Genomic DNA, 18,966 nt, shown 5'->3' with positions numbered 1-18,966 from the left:
TATATATATAATCCAAAAATAGAGTTCCGAATGTTAGGAAAATCTTTATTCAATTGAGATGCGAGAATCACAAGTGTGTATTTGTGCTCTAAAACTGACATTGGACGGGTCTTCACAAATTTAGGCCAACTTATACCAGAAAATCCAAATAACCCAACCGCACCCTCACACGTGTGGTTTACCCTTATTTTACCTAATTTCGTATCAGAGTGTTTATATTTTTTTCTTACGACTGTTAAATAAGTAAACTTAATACATTAATAAACCATTTTTTAGCCTTCCTATCAAAATATAATGAACAAAAAAATGTCGATTTATGATTCAGCGGTGTATTGTATTATTGTAAACAAAAGTTTTTTCAAAATCATTGATTCAATACAAGCACTTCCAAAGTGCGTTGTTTCAATACTGCTTCTTGCCAAATTCCCCCAAGGATTTAAACTTTACAAACCTTTCCATGCTCAGATTAGTCTGACGCTTAAAAATATTAATAGTTATATGTTTTCTTAAATATACACACTTAATGGAAATATGATATTACTAATAAAGCACAAATCTCGTTCTGGGTCTGAAAAGAGGGAGGGGTGTTAAATATTTGCATTATAATTAAAACAATTTTTAAATTTTTTGAAGGGTGTATATATCATTGTAGTAGATAGAAACTGAAGTAGAATCAATTACAAATCAGCAGCACTAGAAGTTCAGGTGCATTATTACATATGAAAAGACAATACTAACTAGTTCTGAGAAACATTTTCAGGAATAAGATAAAATTAACTTCTAAGTACAATAATTTTAATACAATTTCCAATATTTCAGCAGAAAAGACCATATAGTTTATCACTCACCTCCACAATAAATAGGTTTCTAGTTACCTTTTAATGCGAAGTATTTGATATGCTTGCAAACTTCCACCTAACGTATTTCCATTCAAATGGCAATAGTCACGTACAATTTGAATCCTGATATTATCTTCAATTGGTTTGAGATAACTCTTACTCTCCACTACCTCTCGTTTGTGCAGAGCCTTTCCAGCTAAATAAAATAATAAATCTAACTAAACCAATGGAGATTATTAAATAGAATACAGTTTTAGTATTTGGTTCCATTTCAATTTAATTACTATATTGTTATAGTATCTATACTATCATAACTCCTTAAAAAAAAATAAAATTGTTGATCAAGCAGTAAAAATTATTCCAAATGAGTAGAACTATGTTTGCAGTAGTTACCCACTTTAGAGTTTTGAGGAAAAACAAACGAGTAAAACCAGGACAAAAAAATACTGAGCACTCGTACACTTACACTTGTAGGTATCTAATGTTTTTTACTTCCACGCCTTAACATCTTTTCGTAATTGTAAAGTATCGGAATAGTATCCCCTATTAGAAAGCTGGTGAAATGCAGCAACATTTTTGACACCGCCTAGGTGTACCTCGAAAATTCATTCCATGAGATTCTAAATGGCGGCTGTTTCAAAACCTTAAACTTTCATTCGGAGCTCTGTATCTTAAAAACTAACAACACTAGAAAATCTAAGAGAACATCATTTAAAGAAGAGTAAAGCTGCTGAAATATTAGCCCTAAAAGAGCTATTTACGTCCAATAGTTCTCGAGATATAGCTTTTTAAAAAGCAAAATTTCTTAAAAATCTACAGAAAGATTAGTAGTTAGGTAATTTATTTTGAGAAATCTATATCTCAGGAACTATGTGACTTACAGATGTCTATTAGCACTCAAATTAAAGCTAGTTTAATGGACTATAAAGAAGTTTATGACCTTTACCTTCGTAGGAATAGTAGTTTTCAAGATATTTGCTAAACTCAATTGATTTATAGTTGTTCGGACAATAAGTTTGATTTATGAAAAACTTCATTTCAGAAACCATTGGACGTACATCTGCCAGCGCTCAAATTAAAGCTAGTTAAATTTACTACAAAATAGTTAATTATGTTTATCTTTGTAGGAGTAGTAGTTTTTATGATATTTGACAAAATAAACTCACAAAATGTTAATTCTAGTTATATATATATATAGTTTCAAATATATATATATATATATATATAGTTGACCGTAAAATTTAATAAGAAGAAGATGGTAGTTAATAGTAACAAATAGTTATAAACTATTTGTTCTTTTTTTGACCGCAATCCTGACCATCTTCTTATTATTAAATTCTAGTTGTTCGTATAAAATGTTGGATTTTTGAAAAATATATCTCTAGATCCATAAGACGCAAATATGTCTGCCAACACTCAAAATAAAGGAAATTTAACTTGCCATAAAGTAGTTTATGACACTTATCTTAGTAAGGGTAGTCGTTTTTTATGATATCCACATATGACTATAAATTTGGCAAACGAAAATTTGTTCGAACAACTATAAATCAATTTATTTTAGCAAGTTTCATGTAAACTATTACTCCTACGAAGATAAACATCATGAACTACTTTATAGCTCATTAAACTAGCTTTAATTTGAGTGCTAATAGACATCTGTACGTCAAATTGTTTTTGAGATATAAATTTTTCAAAATAAATTCAATAACTACTGATCTTCAGTACGTCCCATAAAACATTTTTATGGAATGTTGCTTTTAAAAAGCTATGTCTCGAAAACTATTTAACGTAAATAATTCTATTAGGGCTCATATTGTAGCAAATTTACTCTTCAAATGATGTTCTCTTAGGTTTTCATGTGTTGTTCCTACTTTTTAAGATATAGAGCTCCGAATGAAGAATTAGTTTTTTTTATCGCTTTGAAACAGCCGCCATTTTTTATTTCCTCTACCTATACTTGGCAGACTCATCAATTTTGACTATTAATTATACATAGTTTTCATTAAAGTAATCAAAAATTGGGGTGAGATAACTGCCTTTTTTCTTCTCTTGGGCTCTTGTACTATTAGAAGTGGATCAAATGGACTTATAATAACCATATAAGGCCTACCTGGCAATAAAAGAAATCTCGCTATTAAAAATCGTAATGCTTCACCATTATTCATAGACTTTAAACAGGATTGACATAAAAAGCTACTGCTTGTGTTTAAACAGCTGCTATGATGACAGCTGTTGTTTGTTGACTGCAATCATCAGTTATTCCCATCCAGGAAGTTGAACAGTCAGTGAGGTAAGGTTTACTGTCCGTATAAACAAGCATTGGTACATATTCTCCAAAAGCACTCAGATAATACAACCACGACAGAAAACTGTCACCATATTACCTTTCAACTGAACTTTAAAAAGGTTCCTTAAAGGGTCAACATAATGGAAGCAATATTATTGAAGTTCCCAATCGCACAAGCCTTAATTTAAGATCTAAAAACATCATTTCTGTCTATTTTCTGATAGATTAATTGACATTATTCTAATTTTATTGGTTATGTCATTAAAAAGGAAGAGAACAAAATTTTTTCTCTGATTTTTCAGTAACTTTTTTGATAATAAACGTATAACTGTATAAAATGAAGAAAGTTAATTATATGAGGTTTTTCTTAGGTTAGTGTCCTTTTGTTTCGATTTATTATCTCTCATTACATCTCTATAAAGAGATTTTAATTTTATCAAAGTATTACCGCTTTATTATAGTTATTATATAAATTTGTAGTTATTCTCTGCTTAAGTGTTCTTCTGTATTAAACAATATTTTATGTAATAAAACTTTTTTTATAATAATAAAAATATTTTCTCATTTTATTGAACCGGTTAACAGATGATAAGCCAATCCATAAATGATAATTTCCATAAAACTGCTAGTTATTAATCAAATATTTTTTAAGAGCATTTGTAGTTATATTCCTATTTACAGTATTTCATACATATTAGAAATACACCACAGACATTGGTCAATATACCCTTAACATTCCCACTGTTCAGGTACTGTATATAACTAATCCTGGCACCAATTTAAGAGGTGAGGTACTCTATATCAGGAGGCCTCAGCAATGCATGTTCAATAAGTAAGGTAAACTAGATGGAAGATGAATTGACAGGATGATGGGAGAGTTTTACTGGTATTCGCCGTTAATCCCTGCAGGACAGAAACCCCACTCTGTAAGGTATTTGCTTCGGTGGTAAATCCTAAAGGCATTCACTTCAGGTCCTAGCAGGAATGGATACTACTCTCTGTGAGATATTTGCTTGTAGTCGAGAGGGTAGCCAGTCCTGCAGACTCGCTGGTAGGTACTTATGCAAGGATAGAGAATAGAGAAGGAGGCAACATCCAAAGAAGCTAGAGTGAATTAAAACCATTTTCTAATCAATTCAAAAATGGTCGGTTTTATATACTCGTCCACTGTGTATTATTGCTCATTACCTCCAAAGGAAGTAAACCCATGAAGCGGATTCTGGGACCTTGGTTGGTCAAGCTGCGTTAAGTGATCTCTGTGGGCTAATAAAAGCCAGATATGCTACATATAAGTTAGCATTTAGTTGATTGTAGTAATACATTTAGTAATATTAGTTATTAAATATTTAAAATTAAAGTATTAACAAGAAAATAACATATTTTAATGTACAATGTTTGTCTGATGATCGTACAATAGTTTACACCTCGGGAGTTGGCTTGTATCATGTCGACCCGTAATGGATCTGGTAGCAATAGTATAAACCAACAAATAGTAGCGGTTTCGCCACAACACAATTGAAAGAACTTTAATAAAAATCAATAAATTATTTTAATTTTTGTCAACATTATAATCCTTATTAATATTGTTACAATCTACCCTTCTGACCAGTCCATACATTAAGGAAATTCCATTGAAAGTCTTACTTAAAAATAAAACTACTAAATATACTAATCTTCGTGTAGTAGGTCAATCTTGAAGAATGAGAATAAGCATAATTTGTTAAGGAATATTAGCTCACTACAAAATCCTGAGCATAATGCAAGATATCTACTGAATAGGATAAAGATATGTAGTTTTATGAATAAATTTGTGTTGAAATAATTAATTTAAAATTAGAATTATTATTATTGATTAATTATTTCCTTTAAATTATTAACATTATTGAATTAGTAAACCTTCAGAAAACTGAAGCAGACTTGAGAATATTAGTTGCATTAGTCAATACAGCCAAATATTGTTTAGTAGATTTAGCACACTTATGTCATTCAACTAAGGCGGCAAGTGCTATACATCCTACCAATCTTTATCAAGTTCAGAGAGTGAGGACTGATATTTATTCTTGGTCCACCATGAAATAAAAGTTAACTCTTCTAAATCTAAATCGAAAATGCTGAATGCTTGATGACTATATGTTAATAGACTCAAAAATGCTGAAGTGCTGTATTAACATATAGTCATCAAAGCATCAGAACTAGATGAAAATAAGTTTAAAAATGTGGAGCATTTATATACTCATTTTCAGAAATTACTTCCATCTTCATACCTTTTATATATTGAAAGGAAAATTACCTAAATAAGAAAAATTAGATTTATAACTTATTTTTATGGATTTATACTGAAGTAGAGTGGAGTTTATAACTGAGTCAGAAGATTTTGTTTTTATGTAGTTGAGCAACTGGAAAAAAAATAATCTTAATAAGATAAGTTTTTTTAAACAATACTTACTATTAATGTGTGATAAAAATTTGCTACAATGTCAAAATAAAAATATAACAATTGTTTTTAATATAACAAGCATTGTGCCTTGTCTTTTATTGTATATAATCACCTTAGTTAATTGCTATCAACTCAGAGATCATTCAGGCAATCTTTCAATTCACAAACAATTCTAAAACAACAATAAGAACCATAGTAAGATACTTATGTGCTTTTTCAATCACAATTTTAACATTTTAGTACCGATTACGAAATAAGACAGGTAGACATTTAAGGCGTGAAGTGCACTTAGTCCCAACATAGCAATGGTTAGACCAGTTGAGCGTTCAGATGGACAATAGTAATTCTAACAGTTCTGCCGTTCCGTTTAGTTTCTAGAGGTGGGATATCAAAACCAAAATATCAATAATTATGTTATCAAATAAAATTACAAATATATAAACATCAGAAAGCCATATATTAGCAATTTTTAAGATAACACATTTACTTTATTGATACATATTTTTATGTTAGTTTTATTTCCTTCGTGTTTGTTATTGAAAGAAAAGATAACACCATTTTAATTGGTATTGTTTCATCTTAGAATAATGTAGGCACTAATATAGTTGGTTCAAACCTTCTTAATTTTATTACAGCTAATTGTGAAAGTACAGGAAAATAATTCACAAACTTTCATCAGTGAATGGTGAGTAACGTTGTACCAGAGTTGGCAATGCTGGAATTTTTTACACCCACTGATAGTAAAATTATTTTTATTTGCTTAATTAATTAAGCTTGAATTTTTATAAAATTATATTTTTATAATAAATATGAATGTATTTATCAAATTTATTTCAGTAGTAGTAAAATTGAACCAGGCCTAGATAATGATGAGAAGTGAATTAGACTTTTGAAAAAATTCCTTTTTTTTTTTTAAGGGTACCTTAAGTGAGATTTTATTAAAAGCTGCTTTTGTTTTCAAAGAAAAAATACTTATTTTATCTAAGGTTGATATTTGATGAATTAATATATATAATATAACAAATATATTCCTGTTTACAGTATTTCATACATATTAGAAATACATCACTGTTATAACATTGGTCAATATAACCCTTACATTTAAAATAATATTCCCACTGTTCAGGTAATGTATATAAGTAATCCTGGCACCAATTTAAGAGGTGAGGTACTCAATGTCAGAAGGCGTCGGCAATAATTAAGGTCACTAAGTAATATAAACTGCATGGGAGATGAATTGACAGGTTGATGGGAGAGTATTACAACTGTTTGCCACAAATCCCTCAGGATAGAAACCCCTTTTAAACTATACTATACTATACTAAATATGAGACAAAAATTAATTTAGAAGGAATGTAAAAAAAAACAACATAATTTTATAAAATAAAACAAATACTATTCACATAAATTATTTACTTATGTACATACGTAAGTAATAGTAATATCATTATACAACTCCCCAAACCTCTTCAAAGGCAGAACAAAATTTCGCACATGTTAATGCAGCAGAGAGTGGGTAATTGCTAATAGATATTGTATCTTCAGCATAATCAGGTACAGCCTAGAATCAAAATAAAATTTGAATACGCTTCAAATAAAATGAAACAGAAAGGTTAATAACAAATATCCAATTAAAAATATGAACATTATTATTCGATAAAAAATTATCTATTATTTTTCTATAATCTATTAATTTCTATATTCATCATTATCAATTATAAAACAGAAAGCCATAAACAATAACAAAATAATTCATAAACATTGTTAAAACAGTTTACCTGTCCATGAGCCATTGCGCCAATAACAATAGTTACAGGGTCATTAGCTGGAACAATTTTACGAGGATCTACCACCTTTTTGGCAGAAAAAGATGTGGCCAATTTGACACAACCCACAGGAAGGTGGTCAACCACAGGGTTCTTAATTACTTTTAAAAGCTTCATACCACCTTCTGAAGATCTCACACTGAATTTATGAAGTAACTGAACTGTAAAAAATTATTCCAGAATTATATCAAAATACATTTGTTTTCAATAAGTACACATTAAATCACAACAAACTATTACCCATTAATCCAGCAAATCTCTTGAAAGTTCTAGGTATTCTGGTCTGAGGATTTATTTCAATAAGAACATTTCCTTCTGTTCTTACATATACCTGTCACAATAATTGTCATCAGTAAAGAGTAATAAAAACATATCACAACTTTTATTCCAAAACTTTACAACAACACAGTAAAAGATATGTAGTTAGATTTTGGAAATAGTGTATAATATGTGAATCTATAAGAGTATATTTTCTAATAATAACAAGAAACTGCTTAGAAAAATTAGACTACGTACTTGTAGGAGGCCAGCTCGGTTGAGGGGACTGTCCATAAGCATTAGTAAGCATTGATGAACTATGTCTGGTCGGCAGGAACCAACAGGGCGATTATTTTTCTTCAATATATTGGCATGATCATCACTATTCAGGAGATCAAAAGAATGTCCAGTCTAGAATAAAAGATAATTATATAAAACTGGCTGTATACATAAGAATACTTGATAGATAAAATATATTTAATACATAATAGATAAATTCATACTTTAAACCTAAAAGAATTTAAGGTTGAAAAAATGATCTTAAAACCATGAAAAATAGATAAATAAGGTCATAACTTTGAATTATAAATCAATAATAGTATTACAAAACCAATAGCTATACTGTAGGATACTAGTATACTATCTTTTTACCATCTATCAGAGATCAGCAAAAACTGAAGTGTCAGAAAAGCAAACATAAAAAGGGGTTGACAAGCTGAGGAAAGGACGTCTTGAAAGAGCTGTACCTGCTAGAGATGACTATATTAATATTAAACATGGTGGATCTAGGTAGGGAAGTTTATAAACATTTCCCTATCCAAGGCAGAACAAACTGGGCTATGGATATGTGGCAATGGGTGAACAGTAGAACTATGCGACTACAACTCTGAACACCTTCGCAACCTCTACCATAGGACTCCTTTGTCAGAATCCAAAGATAAAAGGGTAAATTCATCTCTAAACTTTACTTCACAGACAAAGGATGATGGTAATTATGAATGATGATCAGGGTTGACAGTCAATAAAATCGAAAAATAGTTTTTAACTTAAAATTACACATGATCACTTTAGCATCTAACTTCAAACTTGACCATTTCACAGTTGGAGAGCATTTTCAACGCCTAAAATAAACTTTTCGTTACCTACACAAAATGACATTTAGATTCAAAATCTATGTTTCAGTAATAAAAGTTATAATGAATAACACTGAAATATGAGAAAAAGAAGAATCACCAGCCGGAACAAAGATGACATAGCCTTATTGACTGATCTAAGAGTACATTTTGGTTTCTGTTATACCTAACTCTCTCACAAGAAATTTATAATGGTTTTAACTGCCAAAATTAGACATCTTTAAGTTTATGAAAATTGAAACAAGGCATTTAAGTTCTGGACTAGTGAGGCCTTTCCTGACTAGGACAATTTATTCTGAATTCCGGACCATTCACATATATTCCTAAACATCTCGACTCCTAACACTGTTCTTTAAATATGATTCAAATTCAACAATCTAATGTTACATTCTTAATACCAAATATTAAAATGAATCTTCTATTTTGTAATTTAAATTAAAACTAATTAAAAATAGCCCTAAATTATAAGCCTATAAAGGTTAAGTTTCAGTAAACATTGTTGAATAGTAACTCCATAATATGAACTATAATATAAGACCCATTACTGTAAGCTCTTTCATGTTTCTCAAATAGAAATTGCACCAAAATATCTTGCATTGTCTAATTAATTTAGAACAAACCAGCATGTGTTCAGAGAATATATATGTTTTGTATCAGGTTAATAATGCAACTTACCTTAACTGTCTCTAAATTTGCTTTTTCCAGCACTATAATTAGACGCTTCTCTTGATTTTTAATGTGACCTGGAGCGGCTAAATGTTTAGGAGGAGGATCGAATTCGAAATCTTCTTCATCGTTTTGTCTTTTCTTCCCCATGACTAACAACTTCTGAGGAACAACAACGAACTAAGTTTGTTGACAACTGAGGGCAGTCACGTGCTCGTAACCTCCATTCCACTGAGAAGGTCAACCTTGGCCAATGATATCTATACATATATTTCATTTTAGGCGGTTATAACAATAAAATAAGGGGAAAATTGTCAGTTGAAATAATCGATTTAGACTTTTTTTAAATATTTATAGCTTTCATTTAATGATTGTTACATCGTAATTAAATTTTTTTTTTTTTAGTTTTGGATAATTGTAATGTAACCAAAAATGTTGGTCTGAGCCTGAGGCAGGTTTCGGGTTGGATTGGAATTCCAGCGATTTTGTAGATATCGTTTGAGTTCGGGTGTAATGGCTGTATTTGTATTTTTAGTTAATAGATAGCCGTAATTTGGGTGAAATGGCATTTCTTTGTCCAGTTAGAATACGTCGAGGAAAGAAAAAGAAAGGTAAGTTATAACTTCTGTAAATTATTTGTCTTATAATTGACACCTGTTGCTTTAAGGATTTATTTACAATGGTATTTTCAATTTGAATTATGTGTTTTTATCTTGACCATTCGTAAAAATAGATGATTATTTTAATGCAGAATTAATAATACAATACTAGGAAATTGCTAGTGTCATAGTTTTTAAAAGTGAACTCATTGTCTATTATTTTAACTAAAATACCTTCTGCTTGTTTTATAATTTTAGCTGGGTCTACAAGTGACTTGGAAAAAGATGTGGTACGTGCTCCTGGGATGGGAAGAATTACAGGAAGTGCTTCAATTGAAACTTTAGTTAGAGTTGGAATAGAAAAGGAAAATGGATTATCCCCTGACAGTAAGATGGTTGTTCTCCACGATTTTACTCCTTGTGTGGATGATGAACTCGAAGTTAAAAGAGGGCAGGTATGTTGTTATAAGTTGACATTTAGTTATCATTTCATATAAAGTGATGTAATCAAGTAAAGGTATATTTTCTAGGTGGTCAATATCTTATACAGAGAAAATGATTGGGTTTACGTAATAGCTGCTGACAGTAGACAAGAAGGGTTTATTCCACACTCTTATTGCACTCCATATAACTCTCAATTAGGTGAATTGGCTATGAACAATGTCAAAAAGAAATTACCTCGAACTGTGAATGAAGGAGAAATTGATCAACCACCAGAAGCAAGAGCTGGTTCGTATATGCTGTTTGAAAATAATATTTATAGAAAATTCCTTGAAAGTTTTTTTAGTCTTTATAAATAATTGCAAACAATTTCTTAGGAAATGGCTTGAGATCTGCCAAGAACAAGTATATTGGAAACAATTAAAAATTTATTCTTGAGGTAGGGGGTGTTGTGTGTTGTCATTTGATCTGTGTTTTGCACCTTCTATATATTAATTAAGCTAAGTGTTGTGTTTTTCATTTGTTACTTGGAGTGTGAGGGCTTTTCACTATGTGCAATAATACCTGGTTGATTTTTTTTGTTTGATTTTTTTTGTGTGTGCAGTATCGTGCATGGCTATGTAGCTATATCTGCTTTTCAGAATATTAATCAAATTTATTAAATCTAACATGTATTAGGTGGCAATGAAACTTCTGACTGTGAAAGTTATGGGAAAAAAGTCAATAATACTGTTAATCAACAGACACAAAATATTACTAGCTCTCAAGCATCTCTTCATAGCGCTGCCTCATCTCAGCCTGAAGTTCATCCATTTTTCAAGGTATTTTACTGTGAAATTATTTAGAAAAACTTTCTGTTCCCAAGATATTATATTCAATATTCTTTCTGTACATAGGATCCTTCAGGAAGATATATAGTTCTTTACACATTCATTGCAAGGGATGAAAATGATGTAAGTGTTGAAAGAGGTGAATTTGTGACTGTTTTAAACAGGGAAGACCCAGACTGGTTTTGGGTTATCAGATCTGATGGACAGGAAGGCTTTGTACCATCAGGTTTTGTGTATCCTGCTGATGTTATTCAAGGTATGTTTTTTTATTTTTTTTTATTTTATTGTTTGTAGCTTAGATTATTTTTTTTATTGTTATAACTGTACTTCTGCATTGCAGGTCATATTAATCAAATGAATACTAATCAAACTGTAAATAATACTAATACTGCTAGAACTCAAAATGCTACCCATCAGTTGAATCCTGCTGGTAACGATGATCTGAGGTATCATGGTACTGAACTAGTAATGCTTTATGATTATAAAGTAGGTTACCATTTACTAAATATTTTATATTCTAATTTTTATTCTTGTTCTTTATGTATATTTCTTAATTCTAATAGATATTGTTAATTGCTGATGATCATTATTCCCTTTGTTTTAAAAATAATGAGTATTTTCATTATAAGACTTAAGATTAAGTTTGTGTTTTTTATTTTGTTGATAAAACTTTGCTTTATTTATATTGCAACTTAAAAAAAATATTTTATGCTTCCACTCACATGACTTTCCTAACAGTTATGGGAACAAAGTCTAAAATAAAAATTGTTTGCTCTGCCTTCAATAATATATGTCCAACTAATATTTATTTTTTTACGTTTAGTTTAGTTTTTTAGACAGTAAAATTGCCTTTAAAAAAGCACCTGGAATATTCTGGAAGGTGTTTAGTTTTTGAATTGCAAAGGTATTGGGAGCCAAAACCTTACCAAGCAAAAATAGTAACAAAGTCAGTCCTTCTGATTAAGTTATGTGGTAATTATCGACTAATTGTCGAAAATATCTTTTTTTGGACTTATAGTGCTCTGAAGATGTATTATATTTCGAGTTAATGTATGGAACAAGGCATACTACTGATTACTGAAATAAGACAGTTTCATAGCTCTATTATTTATAGTTCTAGTTTCCATGTAAGGATATGAGATCAGAAGTGCTAAAAATAGATTATAAAGTCCCAAAACATCTAAAATAGTGAGTAGGGTGTTTCTATTGTATGGCATACCATAAAATAAAAGAAAAATTTGTTCAAGTCCAAAAACATCGTAGATCATACTAATTGCAATATTCAAGGGTTTTAATTTTCTGTCTTCTTTTTAAGTAGTATCTATACTGTTAAGACTTATGCTCCTCAATTAAAAATGGAATAAATCATGAACTTATTTTGCTCTTGTTATGGTAATGTGCTGGAACCTGGTCTCTAAACTAAGTGATATTCTAAAAGGTATGAGATGTTAAATCAGGAGCTGGTAGTGTCTAATAATGAATAAGCATGTTGTGAAATATATTGTCCGAAGTTGAGGGGGTATTCTCTCTCATGAGATATCTCGTCTGTAGTTAATCCACTTAAGATATCTTGTCTGTACATCCCAAAAAATTATAACTAAAAATTGATTCACATGCTGTTGAAATTTAATTCCTGACAAAATTAAAAAAATGTTAGACATGTAATTTTTTCTTCTATCAATATAAAATTTATTGACTTTATTGCAGTGTGCAGTGTAAAAAATTTATTTAATCTAACAATTTCTGGTTTGATTTCAAATTTTATGAGAATTATGGTTATTAAATTACACTTAAATAAGTATTGAAAAATTTTCCTTGTAAAATCATATTTTTCACAAAAATTATATTAATGCAGTTTTCTTCATTTGAGCAATATGAATATTATAAGTGATATCTAATTCTACTCAGTTTTAGAACCCTTTTTTAGTCTGTAAAATTGGCAAAAAATAATTTTAATGAAGAATACTTTTTATAGAAAAAATAGTTGACTGTCATGACGATCTAGGAGACAGTGATTAGGGTACATTAATAGAACACATTGATCGAACATACTTTATATGGAGATTTATTTTGTTTATATTATTTGCCATTAGTATTTTATTTATTTTATCATCTTTCACTGTATTACATATCTCTTTTTTATTTATGTATAAATTAGGCCATAAAAAAGGCCTAAAGCTTTGGAATAAATTTAATTGTACTTCAATGCTCCATATTTATTTTATCATTTATGCATTCATATTAAGTTTTACTGAGTCCAGTAAAATAATCCAAGAATTTTTTATTGTCTAAAGTATTGAACTATTTCCGAAGAAACTACAACTGCATGTTTATCATTAGTTCAAAGTCATGGAAAATCCAAAAACTTTTAAGATTATATCCTATGGGACAAAGATGTTGGTGGTTAAATTCTTATTTATTCTCTAATGATAACTTGAGGAAATCAAAACCAATTAAATTGGCTCTTTCAGTTTTTGAAAGAAACTGAAGGCCCTGTTTCATAATGAAGTACAAACTAATACTATTAGTCTTGTAGATTTATCTTAATTCAATTACACAGACTTGTACAATAGTAACTTTTACTTTAGTATTTTTTAATTCCTGTAATATCACTAATAATCATTCCTATCATGAAAAAGTTAGTATTAGTATTATTACCGCACTAGTTTCTACTCTTGGACTATGAACTAATACTATTAGCTTTCATTATGAAACAAGGCCCAGGTGTTCTGTAAATTTAAATACATTGTTTCAATTAGAGATCAGGTTAAAGAATCAAATTGAAATTGATGATTCGTATTCACAGATAGTTCAGCAGCATGTATGTTAGTCTGATTTTCGGAGTTTTGTAAATATTTTTATTTTTCATCTCTTACAGACTAATCATTTTAAGTTATTCATTGATTTTTTAAAATAATTATCTACTTTTTGATGTTTTAAATTACTATTTCTTTTGTAGCACAATAGTTGTTTTTCCTATTTAAAGCCCTTTATTCAGTAAATTTAACTGAGAAAAAGTGCTTCCTTATGTTGTAGTTCACATGATTTGTTTTAAATGTTTTTCTACGTGAATGATTTACATATCTTAATTTTGTTATTATATGTCACATTTATTATTTTTTGGTAATTTTATTTATGTCAAATAATGCTAGATTAGTTATGATTCTGTAAATTTGAAATAGGCCCAAGCACCTGATGACCTCTCAGTCAGGCGAGGGGACTGGATTTATGCAGACTTGAATAACCAAACAGTAGATGGTTGGCTTTGGGCTTATGCTCCAAAAACCAGAAAATATGGTTTCATACCAAAAGCGTACGCAAGACCACCAGCAATGACAAGCTTATAACCAATTTACCTTTTTTTATAGTTCCATAGTTACTCTTTATGTACAAATTTGAACTCTTTTCATTTCCTTTTTTAAACGTGTTATATATTTATATATATGTGTTATTTATTCTACCTTATGTTTATTTATAAATAGAAACATTCATTCATCCTAGCTTTATGTGCTATATTTATATTTATTGACTTCAATTTGGGTGATATGTTAAATATTTTATTTTTATATTAAAAATTAGAGCTCAATTGCTTTTTATGACATTTGACATAATTTTTATGTAATATGAAAGTATATCGCTAATTTTGTTTAAAATATGCACAAATATGCTTACGTTTTGTGAATTTAAGATTAAAAAATTAACATTACTTTTTAGTGCAGTTCATACATACAACATTAAAGAAACTGTTTATGAAGAATAAATATTTATAATGATTAATTTTCTTTTCAATGGGTCATCTTTGATATTTCAATAGTTTAAATATCTGCATTAAATATCACTTTTAATAGTTGGATCAGACACCTGTTTTTGTCTAGATTTTGTCAATTTTGTATTGGAAACCCTCCCTTTGTCTCGATAATGTTTCAATTATTTAACTATGAACGAAGTTATCAGTGGTTTCCAAGATTGTACATCACCTCTCCAGACTCGAAGGAAGGCCAGCTAAAGAGAGAATTAGTTGTCATGAACTGATTAATTGGCTTAGCATTTTTCACTTGGTAGCCAATTAGTGATTTATGGGAAAAGAGTGGTAGTAATTTCAGGATTGAATCATTGTCTTGATGGTTTTGTCCTTGTTATTTATTTTTTTATCCTCTACCTGGTCATTTCTATGAAGAGAGGGGAATGTGTTATCCTAGTGGTGACCAACCTGTTCTAACCAGAGTGAGAGAGCTGAGTTTTCATTTAATTCACAAAATAAAAATCCACTCATCCAGGCCGGAATCGAACCAGCACTGTTGGAGACATGATTTTGCTTAAGTGATGTCTTAACTCTCTCAGCAACACTTTTTTTGAACTAGCTAGATTCATCGCTATATTTCCTATACAGAATAAAACTAACTGCATTTTTAAATTCAGTATGCCTATTCAAATCTTAAACTACTGAAAAATTTAACAGATCAATATTTATGTTTAAAATTGTTTCCCAGTTTCATGGAATTGATTGTTGTTTTAATAATTATTTAACAATTTATCTATATATAAGAATCATGTCAAATGTCATTATAGGTTTATATTTGGAAATTAATTTTAAATCTTTATTAACATTGATGGTACAAATTATATATTTAAACTAATTTTAGTATTATTAATTTTAATCATATGTCTCCTTCTTGAGTAGATATGGTGCTAGGGACTATGTATTTATACCTTGTAACATTGTTTTAGTATACAAAAATAATTGGAGGATCTATGTTGTAACATTGTATGGTTGTATGTTGGCACCAGTTGTTCTCATTTAGTATGTCAAATTTTATAATGATTTACTAAAAAGAGAATTGAGGGCATTTATTTGCTAATTATCAATTGAATGTACAATTAGATTATAAGACTTAGTACAGTAATTCAAGTACTGTTAGTATTATATCAAAATGAGATAAACCCTTATCCTATATACTTTATACATGCCATTAGTATAGGTCAGCGTCTGGCTTTGAGTAGATATGGTACTGTGCTTTGTGAAAATGGTACTGTGGTTGTGTAAGATTGTATCATGTTATTTTTGTTATATTACTCGATGAAAGGATCTACTGAAGTAAAGCTTTCATATCCATTTAATTTATTTATGAGTTGAAGAATATGTATATTAGGATGGGTCGAATTTTTTTAATGCCATTATATGGAAAACTTGCTTCTTGGGTTGAGAAATAAATTGTATTCAGAAAATAATTTTTATTTTAAATCTTCAGTTAGCTCAGAACTACTAAACATTAAAAATATATACGTTTTTGAATAATTTGTTAAGTACTTAAGCAGTTGTTTAGAAAATGGATCTTGGCATAAACTGGTACAAAAGAGGATTAGAAGCAAATAAATTTTGAAATGAACTCAAACAACAAATATATTAATAGAGCAATGCCCTTGAAAAGAAGATTTGTTTTTGTTTTTACAAAATGAAAGTTTCCATTCAAAATTAAAAACTTTTTTCTGTTCAAGTAAAAATTTAAACTTATTGAAAAATAATCCTTTACTTGTCTTAAGTTTCTTTTGGAAATAGGAAAAAATTATTTACTCAAAAAACTTACAGTCATAGATAGATGATCATGCAATTTGTGTAGTTATAATGAAACCATCTCTTTGAATGATTTGAATGATGGTGGGTAACTAGAGCTTTTAGGACTGTACAGAAATGTAAAAAAAAAACCTTCATATGAACATAAGATTTTAGTTTACTTCCTTTTTAATTTGTATATACCTGTATGGCTCAGTATAAAAAAAAATTAATACTTAATGGGGTGGTTCTTGTGTTGAAGTTATAATTGCTTCAAAATTCCTGTCTGATAACGTACTAATTGGGATAGTGAATAAATGAAATGCATATTCTACCCCTGCAGAAAACTTGCTTTTAAGTCTGATTATAAACAAGAGATATGATATAAAATTTGATTCTGTATTAAAAATGGATTTCTAATGATTCAACATGTGTAAAAATTATATTTTAAAAGATTTAATTTTTACACAAAAGAAAAGTTTTTTGTTATACTTAAATGAAAATTTATGTTTTGTAAGAAAAAAAACTAGTGTTTTCACAGGTATTGCTCTATTTCATTTTGTGGCATGAAAGCACCAAGACCTTTTGTGCATTGTCCTATTCTCTGTTAAACAAGGTACCAAGATCAAACAATGCTACCACCTCACTTCCTATTTAAAAGTAAATCTTTTTGTAAAGTTTAGAAGCATTGTGCTTACTGGGGATTAATTAGTCAGTACATTTTTATTTGAGGGGGGAGGGGTTGATAAAATAGAAATCACGTAGGTTTGTTTATATAATTGTTACTTATATTGTTTTTCTTCATATATTGTGATTATGCTTTTTATGTATTATAGATTCCTTCAAATATTCTTTATTTTTATGTCTGTAGACATTTAATGAAAAGAATATATTTTTCATTTTGACAAGAAATGTATTCCTACTAATGAAAGCTTTTCTTTAAAAGATCTGAAAACAGTAGTATGCCAATTGAGATTAATTACCTATTATTATTAGCTTTAATTATTCTTGGCATTTTTTTCCTCTTTAGTACTAACTTAATTGATGGGCATTCTGATAGCTGGAATGTTTTAAACTAAAACGTTTGAATTAAACAAAATAAATTTTGTTTAATTGTGCCTTAAGATAAAGAGAGCTGGAATTGTATTATAAGTTCTTTTAAGTGCCAATATTGGAATCGATGCTTGCCATATGAAGTGTTTGTTATTAACAGTTTCAGAAAATTTACTGTCCTTAGAGATATTCCTGATTAAATTGATGTTATTGTTATTTCTAACAGATTTTAGAAAAAAAAAATTAGATCAATATATTTCAAATGTAATTTTTTTTAATGAATTTTAAGAAAATATGTCTTTTATTTTTGTATCAATTGAAATAAACATCAAATATAATTTGTAATTTTTTCCCTTTAAGGATAATTGTTTTAAAGTCCCTTCTTCTTAAAGTTAGTTCTGTTCAAATCATTATCAATTACTACAAATATAGATTTATATTTTTTTACAAAAAATTTATTGCAAGATAATTGAGTTAGTTGATTTCAAAAATTCCACAAATCATAAAATATAAATAAAAATATTTCCAGTTAAACATTTTACAACAATTTTTACTTTATAATGACACTTTAATAAGTTTTTATTAGTGCTAGAAATTATATCTATATATAATAAAATGTTCTGAGGCTAATGATAGAATCCGAATACTTTCTTTCTTTCTTTTTTTTTTTTGTTCATTTATTTCAATGAAATAACTTTTTGAAAATAAATATACTTTTAAACCATTACTGTTCAAACACTTATTAAAATAACATATCTAAAAATAAAATAGAAAATTAATTTTACTGTGGAATTAGCAGGAAAGTATACAAGAGGATTGGAATCACAGGCTTTATCTGTCCTATCCTATAGAAGGGCTCCACTATTAGTGTTTGTTTTAATTGCAGAGGCATAGCACTCGTGGTTGGCTATATTAGATAATGACTTATATTTTGCTAAATTAGATAAATCAGTATTATGAGAATATTTTTGGCGACCACCTTGCCTTTAGGGTTCTAGAGGGGATTGAGCTCTTTAGGCCTGATCTTCATCCTAAGACAGATACTC

The 18,966-nt window shown here is 29.1% G+C and overlaps 2 protein-coding genes across 2 annotated transcripts; one reads left to right on the top strand and one right to left on the bottom strand.

The window, feature by feature from the left end:
• Positions 1-6,961: 6,961 nt before the first annotated feature.
• Positions 6,962-9,688, bottom strand: LOC106682692 (ribosomal RNA small subunit methyltransferase NEP1). The gene is made up of 5 exons (XM_014423696.3): positions 9,456-9,688; positions 7,906-8,058; positions 7,630-7,720; positions 7,342-7,550; positions 6,962-7,124 (listed from the first exon to the last, which is right to left on the bottom strand). The coding sequence occupies exons 1-5, from the start codon at positions 9,594-9,596 to the stop codon at positions 7,011-7,013; spliced, it is 708 nt and encodes a 235-aa protein (XP_014279182.1). The 5' UTR covers positions 9,597-9,688; the 3' UTR covers positions 6,962-7,010.
• Dlish (Dachs ligand with SH3s) lies at positions 9,686-18,279 on the top strand. The gene is made up of 8 exons (XM_014423694.3): positions 9,686-9,759; positions 9,852-10,057; positions 10,304-10,500; positions 10,576-10,774; positions 11,165-11,307; positions 11,383-11,572; positions 11,657-11,802; positions 14,499-18,279. The coding sequence occupies exons 2-8, from the start codon at positions 10,009-10,011 to the stop codon at positions 14,661-14,663; spliced, it is 1,089 nt and encodes a 362-aa protein (XP_014279180.1). The 5' UTR covers positions 9,686-9,759; positions 9,852-10,008; the 3' UTR covers positions 14,664-18,279.
• Positions 18,280-18,966: the final 687 nt, after the last annotated feature.

Source organism: Halyomorpha halys, unplaced genomic scaffold (genome assembly GCF_000696795.3).
Source record: "Halyomorpha halys isolate HHAL.00 unplaced genomic scaffold, Hhal_1.1 Scaffold434.1, whole genome shotgun sequence".
Lineage (NCBI taxonomy): Eukaryota > Metazoa > Arthropoda > Insecta > Hemiptera > Pentatomidae > Halyomorpha > Halyomorpha halys.
Note: the sequence above shows the minus strand (reverse complement) of the source record. Positions and strands in the feature narration are given on the sequence as shown.

What these genes read in the sequence shown, in the direction of transcription:
- LOC106682692 (XM_014423696.3), bottom strand. Translation starts at nt 9,596, where the DNA reads ATGGGGAAGAAAAGACAAAACGATGAAGAAGATTTCGAATTCGATCCT. An exon ending in CAAATTTAGAGACAGTTAAG is followed by an intron (nt 8,059 to 9,455) that starts GTAAGTTGCATT and finishes CTTTTATTCTAG; the next exon opens with ACTGGACATTCTTTTGATCT. An exon ending in GAGATTTGCTGGATTAATGG is followed by an intron (nt 7,551 to 7,629) that starts GTAATAGTTTGT and finishes AATTTTTTACAG; the next exon opens with TTCAGTTACTTCATAAATTC.
- Dlish (XM_014423694.3), top strand. Translation starts at nt 10,009, where the DNA reads ATGGCATTTCTTTGTCCAGTTAGAATACGTCGAGGAAAGAAAAAGAAA. An exon ending in TCGAGGAAAGAAAAAGAAAG is followed by an intron (nt 10,058 to 10,303) that starts GTAAGTTATAAC and finishes TTATAATTTTAG; the next exon opens with CTGGGTCTACAAGTGACTTG. An exon ending in ACCACCAGAAGCAAGAGCTG is followed by an intron (nt 10,775 to 11,164) that starts GTTCGTATATGC and finishes AACATGTATTAG; the next exon opens with GTGGCAATGAAACTTCTGAC.